This window comes from Myotis lucifugus, unplaced genomic scaffold (assembly GCF_000147115.1).
Source record: "Myotis lucifugus unplaced genomic scaffold, Myoluc2.0 scaffold_6, whole genome shotgun sequence".
Lineage (NCBI taxonomy): Eukaryota > Metazoa > Chordata > Mammalia > Chiroptera > Vespertilionidae > Myotis > Myotis lucifugus.
Window position 1 is genome coordinate 15,022,863 of NW_005871054.1, and position 16,030 is coordinate 15,038,892.

At 37.6% G+C, this 16,030-nt stretch overlaps 1 protein-coding gene across 1 annotated transcript in view; it reads left to right on the top strand.

Annotated features, from left to right (window-relative positions):
• The first annotated feature begins 427 nt into the window (after positions 1–427).
• THADA (THADA, armadillo repeat containing) overlaps positions 428–16,030 on the top strand; it is a 284,676-nt gene continuing 269,073 nt past the window's right edge. Inside the window, exons 1-11 of the mRNA XM_014447808.2 lie at positions 428–853; positions 4,069–4,162; positions 4,443–4,537; positions 5,236–5,366; positions 6,700–6,848; positions 6,968–7,000; positions 7,257–7,305; positions 10,375–10,562; positions 12,776–12,870; positions 13,953–14,173; positions 15,236–15,942. Coding sequence (XP_014303294.1) covers positions 4,087–4,162; positions 4,443–4,537; positions 5,236–5,366; positions 6,700–6,848; positions 6,968–7,000; positions 7,257–7,305; positions 10,375–10,562; positions 12,776–12,870; positions 13,953–14,173; positions 15,236–15,942 — 1,744 coding nt within the window. The 5' untranslated portion in view covers positions 428–853; positions 4,069–4,086. The remainder of the gene's footprint in view (positions 854–4,068; positions 4,163–4,442; positions 4,538–5,235; positions 5,367–6,699; positions 6,849–6,967; positions 7,001–7,256; positions 7,306–10,374; positions 10,563–12,775; positions 12,871–13,952; positions 14,174–15,235; positions 15,943–16,030) is intronic.

A 16,030-nucleotide genomic window follows, 5' to 3' on the forward strand; every position in this document is an offset into this window, starting at 1 on the left:
GCGAGATCTTTCCCCCATCCCAGCTCTTAGGGTGGTGCTCGGCACCTAATTTTTGTATTTATTTTTTAAGGTCCGTGTAAACTATGCACTCTAAATAGTGGGTAACTTTCAAGGCTAGCGTCTGGCAACGCTCCGACAATAGCACTTATCTATTTGCTGAATGAATCAATACACGTTGGCGTACGTTAGCTCATTCAATACTTCTCATTTTCGTCAAAATTCAAGATTCCTATTGTGGCTGCAGTTCAAAGCCCGCCCCACCCCCTCCCCACGCTTGCAGGTTTTTACATTGTTAGGCTCCTCGTTCCCGAGTGGCGGAGGCAGTTTTCGCCCCTCTCTGCGCTGAACAAGCCGAGTGGGACAAGGTCGAGTGTCTGCGTGAAGGAAAAGGTGTTTCCCACCATTGGGATGGGGGGGGGGGGGGGCACAGTCTAAGCTTCCCTCCGGGAATGAGGTGGGCAGATTCCCACCTGCCAGGCTAGTCCCAGCGCCGGAGGGCAGCTACCGCGCACTCCTCAAAGTCCGAGTCTAACCAAATCCCCACTCTGACTTCCGCTCCCCGGTGACATCACGACCTTTCCGGACTCCTGATTGGAGGGTTCCCTGAGCGCAATTCTCGCGATGACTCCTCCGACAGGTCCTCCTGCTTCCCTCCCGTCGCCCCGACCCGGTAGTCGACAGACCACGTTGAGAGCCGCCGAGACACCGTAGAACTGTACGAGCTTCCGGGACTCACCTCGGCGGCGGCTACTCTTCTCTGACGCCCACGGGCACGAGGTTTGGATCTCAGGCGTCCTGTCTGCCAGGCCCGCGGTGGCGCGTGACTCTCCATCGCTGGGTTAGGGGCCACCAGGTGACTGACACCAAGTCCCGTTCTTTAGCATCGCGAGAATATAGTGTCGGGGAAACTGATTGCTGGTCGCTTAGGTTTCCTGGGAGATAGCATTTTAACCAATACTTTTTCCCCCCTGTCATTTCACGGACTCCACACGGTTGGAAAATTGCCTAGAGAATGTTTGTGGGAGTCAGCCAGGAAGATGTAGGTGGCAGTGAAGTAGGGTTGAAAAGGGAAGCTGCCACGGGAACCCAGGAGGAGTTTGATTGCTGAGCATCTTCTGGCCACTTAAGCAGTGCCTTTCGGTGGGCGTGGGGTTTCCCTACGCGGGAGGCCGCGTTCATCGGGACAAACGTGTAGGCACCCATTGAGCGCGCATAAGCTCGGCGCTTTTTTCTGTATAGTCTCGAAGTTCCCAAGATCAAATCCTGCTGCAAACTTACTCCCCATTTACCAAAGAATAGCCTCCCCAATTATCTGTCTCTGTCCCTTCTAAACTTTGACCAATGATCTCCATTTTTATTACTCTTTTCTGTTAAGTGGCTTTTCACGTGCCATTGCTATATTGAGATCTTTTGCAAATGGACCAGAGTTCATTAGTGTCAGGACTAGCTTGTCACATATATAGAATATACTTTAGATACTAGGTACTCCACCTTTCTGCCGTTAAAGGCATGCATCACTTCTAGAACATCTCTGAAAAATGTTTGTTAATTAATTCACATGTTTTAACCTAATATTTATCAAGCACCCTAATATGTACCAGGTACTGTTTTAGGAATTGAGAATTAAAACAATGGACAAACCAGATAAAAGTTGCTGCTTTCATGGAGTTTACGACTAGGGAGCACAGACAATATACAAATAAACCAGTCAGTGTAATTTCAGGCAGTAGTAAATGCTATGAAGAAAAAGTAATGGAAATTGTGTGTGAGTAGGAATGGTGGCATTTTACTTATTCTTAAACACTTTTTAAAAATAAATTTTAGAGAGAGGGAGAGACATTAATTTGTTGTTCCACTTATGTATGCATTCATTGGTTGCCTCTTGTATGTGCCCTGACCAGAGATCGAACCCACAACCTTGGAGTATCGGACGATGTTCTAAACAACTGAGCTACCCAACCAGGGCTAGGAATGGTGGCATTTTAGATAGAATGGTCACAGAAGAGTTCTCTTGGGAGGGGTTATTCTAGAAGAGACCTGAAGGAGTAGCCTTGCAAGGATCTGGTGGAATGAGCATTAACAGGCAGCGGTATCAGGACATGCAAAGGCCCTTAGATAGGAATAAGAGCAGCAGGAAGAGCTGAGCCCCTGAGATGGTGAAGAGAAGATGAACTTGAAGTGTAGGGAAAGTCAGGACCAGATATTTAGGTCCCTGAAGGCCAAAGTTTCAAGTTTGGATTTTATTCTACTTGTTAATTGGCAGCCTTTGGAAAGATGGAGAGAGTAATTAGATTTGATTCGAGTTTTTAAAAAAGATTGCTTGGATGGTTGTGAAGAGAATGGAATTTTCAGAAGCAAGGGTAGAAGTGAGGAGACCAGTTAGGAGGCTTATAACCGGAGTCCAAATGAAAAGGGATATTCCCAATGTTGGGAATTCTTTGTTTAAAAGGCAGCCCATTCCATACTTGGAACATGGAGGTCTTCCTCTAAATTGAGCTGGAATTTGCCTCCCTGAAGCTTGTCCTTTTTCTAATCTGTAACAAAAGACATCTACACCCCTTTTCTCCTAACCAGTCCAGCAGCCATTTAAGACACTTGTCCTGTCCTCTTTTCTCCAGACCACCTTTGGTTAACTAAGCTCTTCTCCGAAGGCGGTGCTTTCTAGGCCCTTCAGAAGTCTGGTTGGTCTTTGGAAGCTCCATTATTCATTATGGATCTTTAAGATGTGGCCACCATCACTGCACCTAATGCTCTACCTGTTACCTGACTTGTGGGATGACCAAGGGATCATGCACTCCCTTAATCCACCTGACTTCTAACGTGCTTTTTAGCAGTCATATTGTGCTGTTGGCTCACAATGAGCTGTTTCAAACAACATATCGAACTGTTTCAAATCACATTTCACCTCCTCCTGCACCCTCATTCTGCATTTCTATATTATGTTTTTCTAATCTGAATGCAGCAGTTTACATTTATTCTAGTTCATCTTGGTAAATTTATTCTAGTTCCTTGGGCTGTTTTTTAATCCTGATCCCATCATCCAACATGTCCTTCCAGCTTTGTATCTTTTATAAATTAACATTACATTCTTTTACAAATTCACTATGTTATGTTCTCTAATGTCTGCATCATATAGATTGCTAAAAATGTTAACTGCACCAAGAAAAGAGCCCTATGTAGCATTTCCCTAGTGACTTCTCTCCAGATGGCATGATATGATTAGTGTGTATTTTTCAAGTACATTTGTTCAGTACATGATGAACCCAAGTAACTAAAATAAACTCTGTTTGTTAACTAAAAGCAAACTCACAAGGACAGTATGCACATTTTTTTTTTTTAATATATTTTATTGATTTTTTACAGAGAGGAAGGGAGAGAGATAGAGAGTTAGAAACATCGATGAGAGAGAAACATCGATCAGCTGCCTCCTGCACATCTCCTACTGGGGATGTGCCCGCAACCCAGGTACATGCCCTTGACCGGAATCGAACCTGGGACCTTTCAGTCCGCAGGCCGACGCTCTATCCACTGAGCCAAACCGGTTTCGGCACATTTTTTTTTTTTTTATTAAATACTTTGCACAAATCAGGATACAGTATATTATGATATCTCCTGATCTGTCAGTCTAAGAAGCTACTGAGGTTAGTTAGATACACTTTATTTTTGGAAAACCATGCTGGTTTCTTTTGTTATTATTAAAGTGAAGGCTTGCTGTATTTTAAAATACAAAGACTAGCTTATATTAGGTAAAATTAACTATAGACAATAATAAACTCTTCTTGAGCTTAAAAAAAGTTTTTCTTTTTCAAAGCAGAAATCCTTAGACCAGTGGTTCTCAACCGATAGCAACTTTGCTCCCCAGGGAATCATGAGGCAATAACTGGAGATATTTTTTGGTTGTCACAACTTGGTGTGAGGGAGATGCTACTAACATCTACTCGGTACAGGCCAGGGATGTGTTAATCATCCTACAGTGCACAGGACAACAACTCCACAGCAAAAAGTTATCTGACCTAACATGTTCAGGAACTGCATTAGGACAACGCCTTAAACTCTTCTTTCGTGCAGTGGCTGCTTTCTTTTAAAATGGTGGTAAAGAAGAGGAAAGAAATACAAGTTACTGCATTGACCATTTGTCATCAGGACCTTGAAACTCTGAGAAGTAAGTGATTTCTGACTATTTCTTTTCTAGGTTGCAAATAGAGTATTTTATGTCTGGGACTTCATATCACCTAATGTGCACACTTGCTGTTTTTTTCCCCATGTTCTTTATATTCAGTTTTGGATGTAAAATGGTTTTCTTAAAATACTGTTTCAGGCTAAGTTCTGCCTGGTGTTTTGGGTTTATAAATACTTAAATTTTATAGAATGCGTAACAAAGGCAAACTCATATCCATATACTGTTAAATCACTGAATAAATTTTTGTGTGTATGTTATATAGCTTTGGCTGATGTGGAAAGAGAAAATCTAGCTTCTTTGCTGTTACATTGTGTACAACTCACCGATGGAGTGTCACAAATTCATTATGTTAAACAGGTAAGGCTGAATTGATATTCATGGATATATCTTGAAGATTATCATGCTGTTATGGACTTTTAAAATTAATTGATAAGTTTTGAGTCCTGATTATTTAATACCAATGTAGCATTAAAGAATAGGTTTTTCTTTCTGTTTATTGTATGTATTTTTATTCATAGTAGCAACAGAAGCCACATTCAGGCTTCTGTCACCATTGGAGCTGTAAGTAGATAGGATAATGTGATAACTATACATACCTTTTGTGGCGATAAATTTTTAAAAAATGATTTCTGTTAATCAGAATCTTCAAAACTTGTTTAGCAGGCACATTAAAAAGTTAATTTAAAATGTAAAGACTGTCCTTACTAGTATTTCAATATTAGGTTTTATCATTTGAACTTGCATAATATTTTTTTGGAAAGCAATTAAATGCATTATTGGTTTTCAGTTGTGCTACAGAATTCCTGTACCTTAAGCCATTGACAGGTCTGTAATTCTCAATGGAGGTGGGTCTGGAGGGTAAAGTGGGAGTTGGGGGACATGTTAATAAAGTTAATAAATACTGAAATAGGTGTTTAAATCAGTATCCTTAACAGTGCAGAGTAGAAAATATTTCACATGATAATTGAGAATTAAAAGAGTAGTTGAATCCATGTTACTTTGTTATACTTGATATTTTTAAAAATTACTATGACTTTGAATTTTTTGGATTATAGATTGTGCCTTTACTGGAGAAGGCAGATAAAAACGGCATGTGTGATCCCACTATTAGAAGTTGCCTGGATATTTTAGCAGGCATTTATCTTTCTTTGAGTCTGAAGAATCCCTTGAAGAAAGTCTTGGCAAGGTAAGGAGAAAAGGAAGGGAATTGGGCCATATAAACGTTCAATTTGATAAAAAATAACCAATATTAAAAATTCTTTCCCTGGTTTGGTTTTAGACTTGGGACTGTTTGTTTATACACCGACACCACACTTTTATTTACTATAGTTTGATAATGTAGTTTATATGTTAGAGCAAGTCATCTCTCTAGAGCAAGCATGTCAGACTTGCGGCCTGAGGGCTGCATGCCTCATTTATTTGGCCTGTGTTAGCCTTTGAGTTTGACATGCTTGCTCTAGCAGCGGTTCTCAACCTATGGGTCGCGACTCCTTTGGCGGTTGAACGACCCTTTCACAGGGGTCGCCTAAGACCATCCTGCATATCAGATATTTACATTACGATTCGTAACAGTAGCAACATTACAGTTATGAAGTAGCAACGAAAATAATTTTATGGTTGGGTCACAACATGAGGAACTGTATTTAAAGGGCCAGAAGGTTGAGAACCACTGCTCTAGTGGCTCTTCTTTTTCAGAATATTGCCATTTTTGATATTTTTTTCTTCTAGAAAAACTTCAGGACGGTTTAGCCAGATTTTAAAAAAATGCCTACTGGTTTTGATTTAAATTAATTGATGTAAAATTGAATTGAATTTATTCATTCAGTGAATTTTTACTGATCACCTACTATGTGTGAAAGTATTCTAGGCTTTGGGGATACAGTGAATAAGTCTAGAATGAAGGTTACATTCTAAGAGGAAGATAGAAAATACACAAAATAAAGAAGCAAAATATATAGAATTAGGTGGTATGAGTGCTGTGGAGAAAAATAAAGCAGAGAACAGGGAAAGGGAGACCCAAGGATGGGATGAGGGTTAGAGTTAAAACATAGTGGTCACTTTAGATATCTTTGCTCAGTTATTGATAGAGTGATATTTGAAATTGACCCAAAAGGGATGAGGGAATGATTATTGGTTATATTTGAAGGAATGGAGGAAGTAGCAAGATCAAAGGCTTTGGCATGTTGTTGGAACAATGGAAGACCATGTAGCTAGAGATAGTGAACAAGGATCAAGATGAGAAGTAACGGTGGGACCAGATCGACAGTGTCTTACAAGTCATTGTAAGCACTTTGGTTATTACTTTGGGTGGGACATTATTGGATGATTTCAGGTAGAGGAATAATATGATGTTTTGGTAATATCACTCTGGTTACTCTGTTGAGGGTAATCTGAGTTATTTTCTGGCAGTATTGTGAAGGTCTGGTTCAATAATTCCTTCATGTATAATGATTCCTCTCCTTCACATATCCTTATACTACTGAGTTGTCAAGATTTTCAATATTTGCTTCTTTTTCTAGCTCACTAAATTGCCTGCCTGAATTTTTTCTTACTGAGGCCATACAAAGTTTTACTTCTCGTCTTCAGGAAGAATTGAATACTACTGATCTATACTCTTATAGGAAAGTAATTGACAATATATCTTCCTGTATGGAGAACTTTAAGTTGGGTAAGCCAGCTCTTTTCTAGTAATTTTCCTGGTTAACACCGGTCACTACATCATTGTTTTTAAATGATGTTAATTTTGGTGCTGAAACTTCTTACCAGTGTTAATTTTCTCTCTCACAGGTATAACAAGCGTTAATAATCTTCTTGAAAATGGTAAGTCTTATTATTTTATTTTATTCTGAGAGGTGACTGCTTGTATGAGTCATTTTGGAACAGGTTCTTTTAAGTTTCTTGGCAGTAGATAGAGTACTGCAGATAACTAAGGTATATCATGTTCCTTTCTTTTAAATTTCTACTTCTATACTATGATATCATTTTAGGTAACAGTGATTTAAAATATTTTCTTGTTCTGAAGTTAAAGTTCAAAGTTTTTAAATTCTGTTTTATTAGTATATTCTTTTCCTTCCAGTGCTTCATTTTCTACAGAAGAGTTTAATTGAAATCACAGAAGAAAATAGGCAAGTGTTACATGTTTGCATGCTTGTGCATACTTGCAGTTGTACATTGTCTTTGTACAAAGGAAAAATTTTAAAAGTTCCATAATGTGCTCCTTTCTATCCCTCTCCATAAATGTTAGACCAGATTATTTAAATTTATTTTTTAGAGGTTTGACATTTAATTTTTAAAAATATAAGTTACTATGAGACTAAATGAGAAAGGGAAGAATTTATTTATTTATTTATTTATTTAGTTTTTTCCATTGATTTTCAGGGAGAATGGAAGGGAGGAAGAGAGAGAGAGAAACATCAATGTGAGAGAGACACATTGATTGGTTGCTTCCCACACTGGTTCCAATCAGGGCTGGGGATCGAACCTGCAACCCAGCTACGTGCTTTTGACAGGGAATTGAACATGCGACCGTTTGGTCTATAGGCCGATGCTCTAACCACTGAGAAAAACCAGCCAGAGCAGAAAGGGAAGAACTCTTTCCTCTACCTGAAAGTTTCTTTTTCATAGCATCCTGTTCTTAGTTTGTAGATGAAATACTCTCTGTAATCTCTCTGAAGATATTAATGACAACTTTTTAAAGTATTTTATCTTTACATAGTTTCTATTTCTTCCAAGTTGCTTTTTTTCTGTTTGCTGCTTTGGTCGCTATATTTGTTGCTAGAAGGTTTCCTCAGAAGTCCGGTGATCCTAGGCTGAGCACTCATGGTTAAGAAGGGGGCACTGAGGGTTTATTTGAATCTCTGTGCACATGGGTGTGGTTGATTACAGGTTTTATTGTGGGTTAACCAGTTGGGCTCTTTCTCTGGGGAACCCCTAATGTCAGTCTTTTTGCATGGGTAGTAGACTCACCATGGAAGAATCTTCAAAACCATTGGCTTAATATTCTGATTACTGGGTCTGAAAGCTGAAGTCCTGGCATTTGGCATTTATTTTGCATATATTTACCTAATTTCTGTTTGTAATATGGTATTGCTACTTTTTCTGTGTGTGCTGTCTTCCTGTCCGGACACCTGATGTTTTACAGTCTCTAGAGGTAGACCAGTTGTTTGCTGGCTTGGAGGTATGATCCAGTGTTTTTATTTTATTTCACCAAACTTGTTGTCAGTCTTCCTGTTTTCAGCCCTACATTTACCTCCACATCAAGAAGTACCTGGTGCCCACAATTTCTTAGGCTTTTGGGCCTGCAAATTAGGTAGCTTCTGGATTTGTTCTCTGGCTTAGTAGTCACTTTTCTTGATTTTGCTAAGTTAGTTATGACTTATCCATCTGCTTTGTAGCTTTTACAATTGTATTATTGTCTCATTGTCTATTTGTTGTTCTTGTGTATTTATGCCTCTTTATGTTTCAAATATCTTGGGTGTTGGTTCAGGGAGGTTCTGGGGAGAGTAGGAGTAATATCTGTGGGCTGCCCTTAACCCAAGGTCTCCTTTTGCCTTACAAAGAAGGAGCTCCTTCTCTGTCGCCTTTTAGGCTCTTCTTTCTCAGTTTATCTCTTAAATGTGGGTTCTGTCCTTTTAATTTTCTTTGTTAGACTATTTAATAGCATCCACTTCTTTGATATCAGCCATTAGCTCTGTACTTATGATTTCCAGATTTATCATTCCAACTTAGCTCTCTTCCCTGAGCGGTAGATTTATATAGTCAGTTATCTATCTTAACTTGAATATTTTGCATGTGTCTCAAATTCAATGTGTCCAAAAGAGAATTCACAGTCTTTTTATCCCTTCCCATAACTTATATTAGTAGCCTGTATTCATTCTACTTTCTGTCTGTTTGAATTTGCATGTTCTAGATACCCCAGATAAATGGAATACAATATTTGTCTTCTTGTGTCTGGCTTATTTCAATTATATTTTAAAGGTTAATCTATGTTATAACATGTATTACAATTTAATTCCTTTTTTTGGCTGAATAATAATTCATACACACACACACACACACACACTAGTATATATCACAGTTTTGTTTATCCGTTTATCTGTTTATCCGTTTATCTGTTGATAGACATTTGGGTTATTTCTATCTTTTGGCTAATGTGAATAATGTTGTTAAAACATTGATCCCTGTTCTCAATTGTTTTGGTCATATACCCAGGAGTAGATGCTGGGTGATATGGTAATTCTGTATTTAACTTTTTCAGAAACCCCCAACTGTTTTCCCTGACTTCTGTTTTCATATTATCACTCTGTGTTCTGCTCTGTTGAGAATTGGCTTAAAGGAGCAAAAATAGAAGCTGGGAGACCAATTAGGAGGCTATTGTAGTAACCCAAGCGAGAGATGAGAGTGGCTAGGCTTGGAGTAGCAGTGGAGGTGGTCTGATTCTGGGCATATTTTGAAGGAAGGTAGAGCCAGCAGGGTGGAATGAAGAGAGAAGTCAAGGATGATTACAGAGTTTTTGTAGTTTAGAGATCCCAGGTTTGGAGTTGAAGATAGGTTCATTCAGTTTGAGGTGTCTGTTAGACATCCACTTGAAGATAGTGAGTAGGAAGCTTCAGATACAAGTCTGGAATTATAAGGAGAGGTCTGGGCTGGAGATAACAATTTTGGAATTGACAGCATATAGATTATAATCTAAAGATAATGAATTAGCTAGATGAGATCAGCATCAGGGGAATGAATTAGATGGACAAAAAAGAGGACTAGGGTCTGAGTAATGGAGAGCTCTAACATAAAGAGGTCATGGAGAACAGCATGAACTAGCCAAGGTGTCTAAGAAGTGATGGTGAAGCAGGAGAAAGTCAGGTTAAGAAAGTGTATCAAGGCTGAGGGAGTGTTGAGGTTTATAATTTGTTGTTCATTTTTAATTTGTTATTCTTACTCTAAAAAAGAGAAGTGAGGCTAGTCATTGGCTGGAAAGAGGCAAATGTTGCAGTAAGTTAAGAGTGTTGAAAGTTTCCAATAAATGTCTACATAATTGGAATGTACATGAGACTAGAAGAGAAAGGCATATATGTCTACTATAATCTAAAATGGAATTTGGCCCTTTGATTGAGGAATGTGCTATTTTGAAGAGTGATAGAAATGGTGACATTTTAATTTGACTTTTCTTTTGTAATGATGTCTTTTCTTCATTGTAGAAAATTTGCTGGAAATCATATTGTTCAAACGCAGTTGATGAATGACTTATTGGTAGGCATTAGAGTTTCAGTAATGTTAGTACAGAAAGTTCAAGGCCTCCAGAGAATTAATTCAAATGTTTCCAGTTCTCCCACATGGCAGAGTATGTGTGAACTGCTGAGTATTTTTACCAAGTTTTTAAATGATGGTAAGTGTAAAAAACTGATGATTGTAATTGTCACTCAATTTTTGCTAATAATGGCATGAAATATATGATACTTACCAGAGATGTAGAACTTCTCCTTCCTCAGTCCCTCAAAGTGGGGAAAGGCCTGGGATTACAAGGTTTTAATGCTTTTTCTTTCAAATGTGCCAATTCAGCAAGGGATAAGGTTGAAGGATTTTTCTAAGTGTGCATGTATTGTATATAAAGAAGAAAACCTAACATTCTTAGTGTTGAAAGGCCACAGACTTTAAGCAGCAAAAGAAAATTCTGGAGAAGAAATTTCCAAATTTGGAAGGAAGGTATGGAAAGATTGGTGTAATCCACACATTTCTCCCTAGCAGCAGGTATTATCTCAGCTAGTGACAGTAGTCATTGTGAGGCTGGTCATTATGCCTCTTTAAACTCATATGTTGCTTCTGTTCATGTGAACTGTACCACTGGGGAATCAAATAGTGAGAAGACATGTCTTCTTCTTAGAGTATTTCAACTAATAAATTAAAATGAAATGATAGAGTTAGACTATCACCAGACACAATGTGCCCCTTAGAGTCTTGCTTTTACCACCAAAGGGATTGGACTGGAGACTGGTCCTGTTTCTAGGTCCCCTGCCAGTTTTCAGGAATTACAGAGGAACATGTTGAACTTCACCAGGAGTAAACAAACGCAATATCCAGATTGTGGGAAACTCAACAGGTCTGGAGGCCAGAGTTCTTCAGAGAAATTGTAACAAAAAGAAAGGGGTGGAGAGGGCACATGTTGATTGAAAGACACTTAGACACATATCAAAGTTTTAAAGATTGGACAAGACTAAATTATAGTGTTTAGAGCTGCACGTTTGAGTAATAAAACTTTTTAAAAACTAAAGACATCATTATTATGAAAGGATATAGAAGGAAAGTTATTCTTATTAAGACATAATTCACAGGCATCTTTTCTGAGGATATTTGCTTTTAAAAGCGAAATTTGTTAAACCTGAAAAAGAAATGACTACTTGGTGAAATGCAGAGAAGACATGATATTAATATCAGGCAGCCTCTTTTCTGAAAAGTTGATGGCATCTAATCAATGCTATTTTCCCAAGGATTATAAAGCTTCCTGTATCAGTAAAGTGTTTAGCTATAAGCAGAAAACTGAACTTCAGGGACTTAAGCATATGTGCCTTCCCTCCTTCTCACATAACAAGAAGTTCAGGAGCAGGTGATCCAGAACTACTGTAGACAGTCTAGAACCCACACATTTCTGCTTTTTGGCTCATAAGCAGGTTGGCTTTCCCCCACGTTTGCTGCCTTGTGGTTGCCATATGGCTGCTGTAGCTCCAGTCAGCATGTCTCTGTTTAAGTTAGGAAGGAGAGCCAGTTGCATCTTTACTTTTAATGAGGAAATGGAAAGTACCCAAGAGATTTGTGCTTACCTCCCATTGGCCTGAACCCTCATATTGCTGCCTTTAATTGCAAGGAAGATTGAGGAAGCAATTATCTTGCCTTTGGCTGGGCACATGGATGCTTCAATCAAAGTCATAGTTCTGTTAACATGGATAAAGGACATAATGGGTAATTAGTAGGCAACTTATAGTGGGTATTTATAATCTTTCAACAGGTTAAATAATTCACCATATTATTTAGTATACTTTCTGACAAACCAGAGGCTAATAGAAAACAAAATGAAGGTAGCAAGTCAAGATTGTCTGGGTGCAGTGCCAACGATAGCAAAGTTTGTAATTAGCACTGATGCAGACTCTTTATACAAGCCCTGAAATCACTATGAAAAAGTAATGTAATGGGGCTTGGGATGCAGAAGCATTGGTGGACGGGAGGGGACAGGCGATGTTGCTGCTAGATGTGTTGGGAGACTGTAGATGGAGAGGAAGAAAGATTGGATGTTAGAGGGGAGAGGAAGGAATCACATTTATTGAGTATTTATGTGTTGAGCATAAAGCCTTTATGTTCATTATTCATTTAAATATTATAACAACTGTGTCAGATAGGAGTTATATTTTCCCATTTTACAGAAGAGAAAGCTGAGTCCCTGGGAGCTGAGTTGGAAGGCCTATTCACCTAGGAAAATTGCAATAGGCCTTGCAATTTTCAAGCTGGGTATTGCACCCAGGACTCTTACTCTGCAGCATCTGCTCTTTCTACTGTACCAAGTATCCATTATTATTTAATAGCATGCTATTTACTTTTTTTGCCAAATAGATGACCTCTTGCGGACAATTCACAGTACATCTGGATTAGCTGTTATTCTTTTTATTAAGGCTATGTTTCATCCACCTGAAAAGATTCCTGATTTGGTGAGTGCATCTCCTTTTTAGAATTGAATTTTATTGATAGTTTGACGCATGTTTAAAAATATTTTTAAATAAATGAATTCAAATTTTTTTTGCACAATCTTCCTGATGACCTTTTTCTCATATATGAGGTAGTTGCAAAAATTCAGATAAAGCAGAAATAACACAAGTTACCTATAAATCCATCTCACAAAGATAATCACCATCAACATTTTTATTTTTATTTTTCATAGAAATCAAGTACAAATCAATCAATTTGAGCTATTTTCAAATACAGAAAAAAGTATGGTGCGGAACAGAAGCCACAATGTGGCTTTCTCTAATTATATTGAATGTCATAGCACACATTCCAGCATGGAGTTTGTTATTCGAACTTACAGGTATCTTTCCTTAGTTCAATCAGCCCTGTTCCAAGCATAAGAGAGAAAGTGATTCAGTCACACTATCAGCTTTTTTATATGTATCCTAGTTTTTTTCTAGGGCTGGTTATTCAGTTCTCTCAGTATTATAAAATATTTAGAGATTAATGTACAAATATATAGTAATAAGTTTTTTATAAGTATGAATTTTTATTAAGAATAACCCAAATATTGTATTTTAGACAGGAAGCATGCTAGAATCAGTTCAGTGAAATTGATCATATGGAGAGTATAATTTGATAATTTGTGCCACAATCCTTATATTTATTACTAGCAGTTTTTTTCTTTATTGTCTAGAAACTTATTTTAGCTCTTTGCCTGACTTTATGCGAAATAGATGTGTGCCATGCTCTGAGATCACACAGTAATTATTGGATAAAATTAAAAATTTTCTTTCTAAATCACCTCTTAAAAGCATTAGTTAAGCTCATCCACCTACAGGTGGCGATGTGTTGTGCTCTACCAGTACATTCAAACCAGTAAAATGGTTCATGTACTTAGATTTTGTTTTCTATTGTTATAATAATCTTAACACGTATGGCTTTTTCACCTTTAGGTTCATTTCTTAGGATGTTTAGGGGGAAAGAGAATTTTGGATTTCTATTTTGAAATATCTCTGAAAAGTTTTAGAGGCTTTACATGTATTAGCTCTGTTATATTTTTCAGATTAGTAGTTTGCTTCTCTGTTCTGTGGACTGCACGAGCGCCCCGGAGTGGTTTGTGCACTCCTGCAGGAGCCTTTGTGGTGCTGATGTCTCCGAGTCAGCTCTCCTGTTCCTGTGTCAGGGGACACTCACCATGTTGGACTGGCAGAATGGGAGGATGGGCCCAAGTGGGGAGGCCCTGCTCTTGGATACTGTGCATGTTCTGTTCACCTTGAGTTCACAGTGAGTTTTGATGCTGCTGTCTCATATTTTATTTTGCTTGTCAGACATTTAAAAGATGGCAACTGAGCCAGCATACTTAGTAATTCAATGAAAAGTGGTTGGCATAATCCTAAATCAAAAGGGAATGAAGTGGGTGTGAAAGTAGAACAAGAAAAAAATGGATGATGGGAGGAGGTTTCTATATGTATAGTGCATTATAGTTTATAAACAACTTTATCATAGGTAATTCAGTGTGATCTTTACATGTCTAATAGCTAGGATAGGAAACCTCATTTCTTGAATGGGTAAAGTGAATGCTTTAGAAAAGTAAATGCTTTAGGCTAAAAGCATGTTTCTAAGAAGCACCTGAGCCAGAACTGTTCCCCAGTCTTTTGACTTCATTGGATTATATTTTATTTATTCTTTTTTTTATGTTTTTCAGGCCATAATACCTGAAAGTGTTCATGTGCTTAACATGTCAAACCATAGATACAGCTTGATAATAATGAATATGTAGATAAAGGGAGAAAAGTACAATGTTCTAAAATAAACTACATGTTTTTCAGTTTATATGTATTTTTAAATTGTACATATTTTTAAATTTTGTGCATATTTTAAAATTTATTCTTCATTTTGTTATTTTATAACAGATTAATTGAGATATAATTTGTAGGGTTTGTGTAGGGTTTTCTTGTATATTCACAAGATGGTGCAACTATCACTATAATCAACTTTAAAATATTTTCAGAAACCCCATTCCAATGAACTTTTCCCAACCCTAGCTCCTCAGTATGTTTTAAAATACCTGTGAAACAATCATCACAATCAAAAGAATTAACATTTACATCACCCCCTAAAAGTTTCCTTGTATCATTTTTTTTTAGATTATATTTTACAAGATGAATAGATTTAGATACAAATTTGAGGTCTTTTTTGGCCTTGTTTATAATTTTTGTTGTAAATTTAATAATGATTGAATTTTCTGATCATTCTTTGTATTTTATATCTTTAAAGTTTAAATGATTATAACATGAAATTTCTTTTACTAGTCACTTTATAATAATACAGCTCATTTTTCTTTAGGATCAAGGAATCAACTCTAGAAATGTTTCTGTCTAGAATTTTGGCATCTTGGACTAACTCAGCCATACATGTTCTTGAATCAAGTTCCCCAAGCCTAAAGGACAGTCTGAATGGGAATTCAAGCATAGCTAGAAGACTTTTGGAATATGTCTATACCCACTGGGAGCACCCATTGGATGCTTTGAGACACCAAACCAAAATCATATTCAGAAACATTCTCCAAATGCACCAGCTCACTGTTGCAGAGTCAAAGCTAGAAAAATCGGATTTGGCTGCTGATCCTTTCATTTTTGAACTGACCCAGAGTCTCCTGCGATTGGAATGGCATATTAAAGGGAAGTACATATGCCTTGGTTGTTTAGTAGATTGCATAGGAACTGAACATATTTTGGCGTTAGCTAAAACTATTCCATCGCAAATCTTAGAGGTGATGGGAGACCAGTCATTGGTACCTTATGCAAGTGACCTCTTAGAAGCCATGTTTAAAAATCATAAGAGTCATTTGAAATCTCAGGCTGTCGACAGTACTTGGATTGATCAGTGGCATGAGACTTGGGTTTCTCCTCTCCTTCACATACTGTGTGAAGGAAATCTGGATCAAAAATCTTATGTGATTGATTATTACTTGCCAAAATTATTGAATTGCAACCCTGAAAGCTTAAGCTACATGGTAAAGATTCTTCAGACTTCTGCTGATGCTAAAACTGGTAAGAAAATGCATTTTTGTTTTAGTAATTTCTAATTAGGATTCTTAAATGTAGTTACCCAGGCAGATGTTGACTATATTCAAATTTA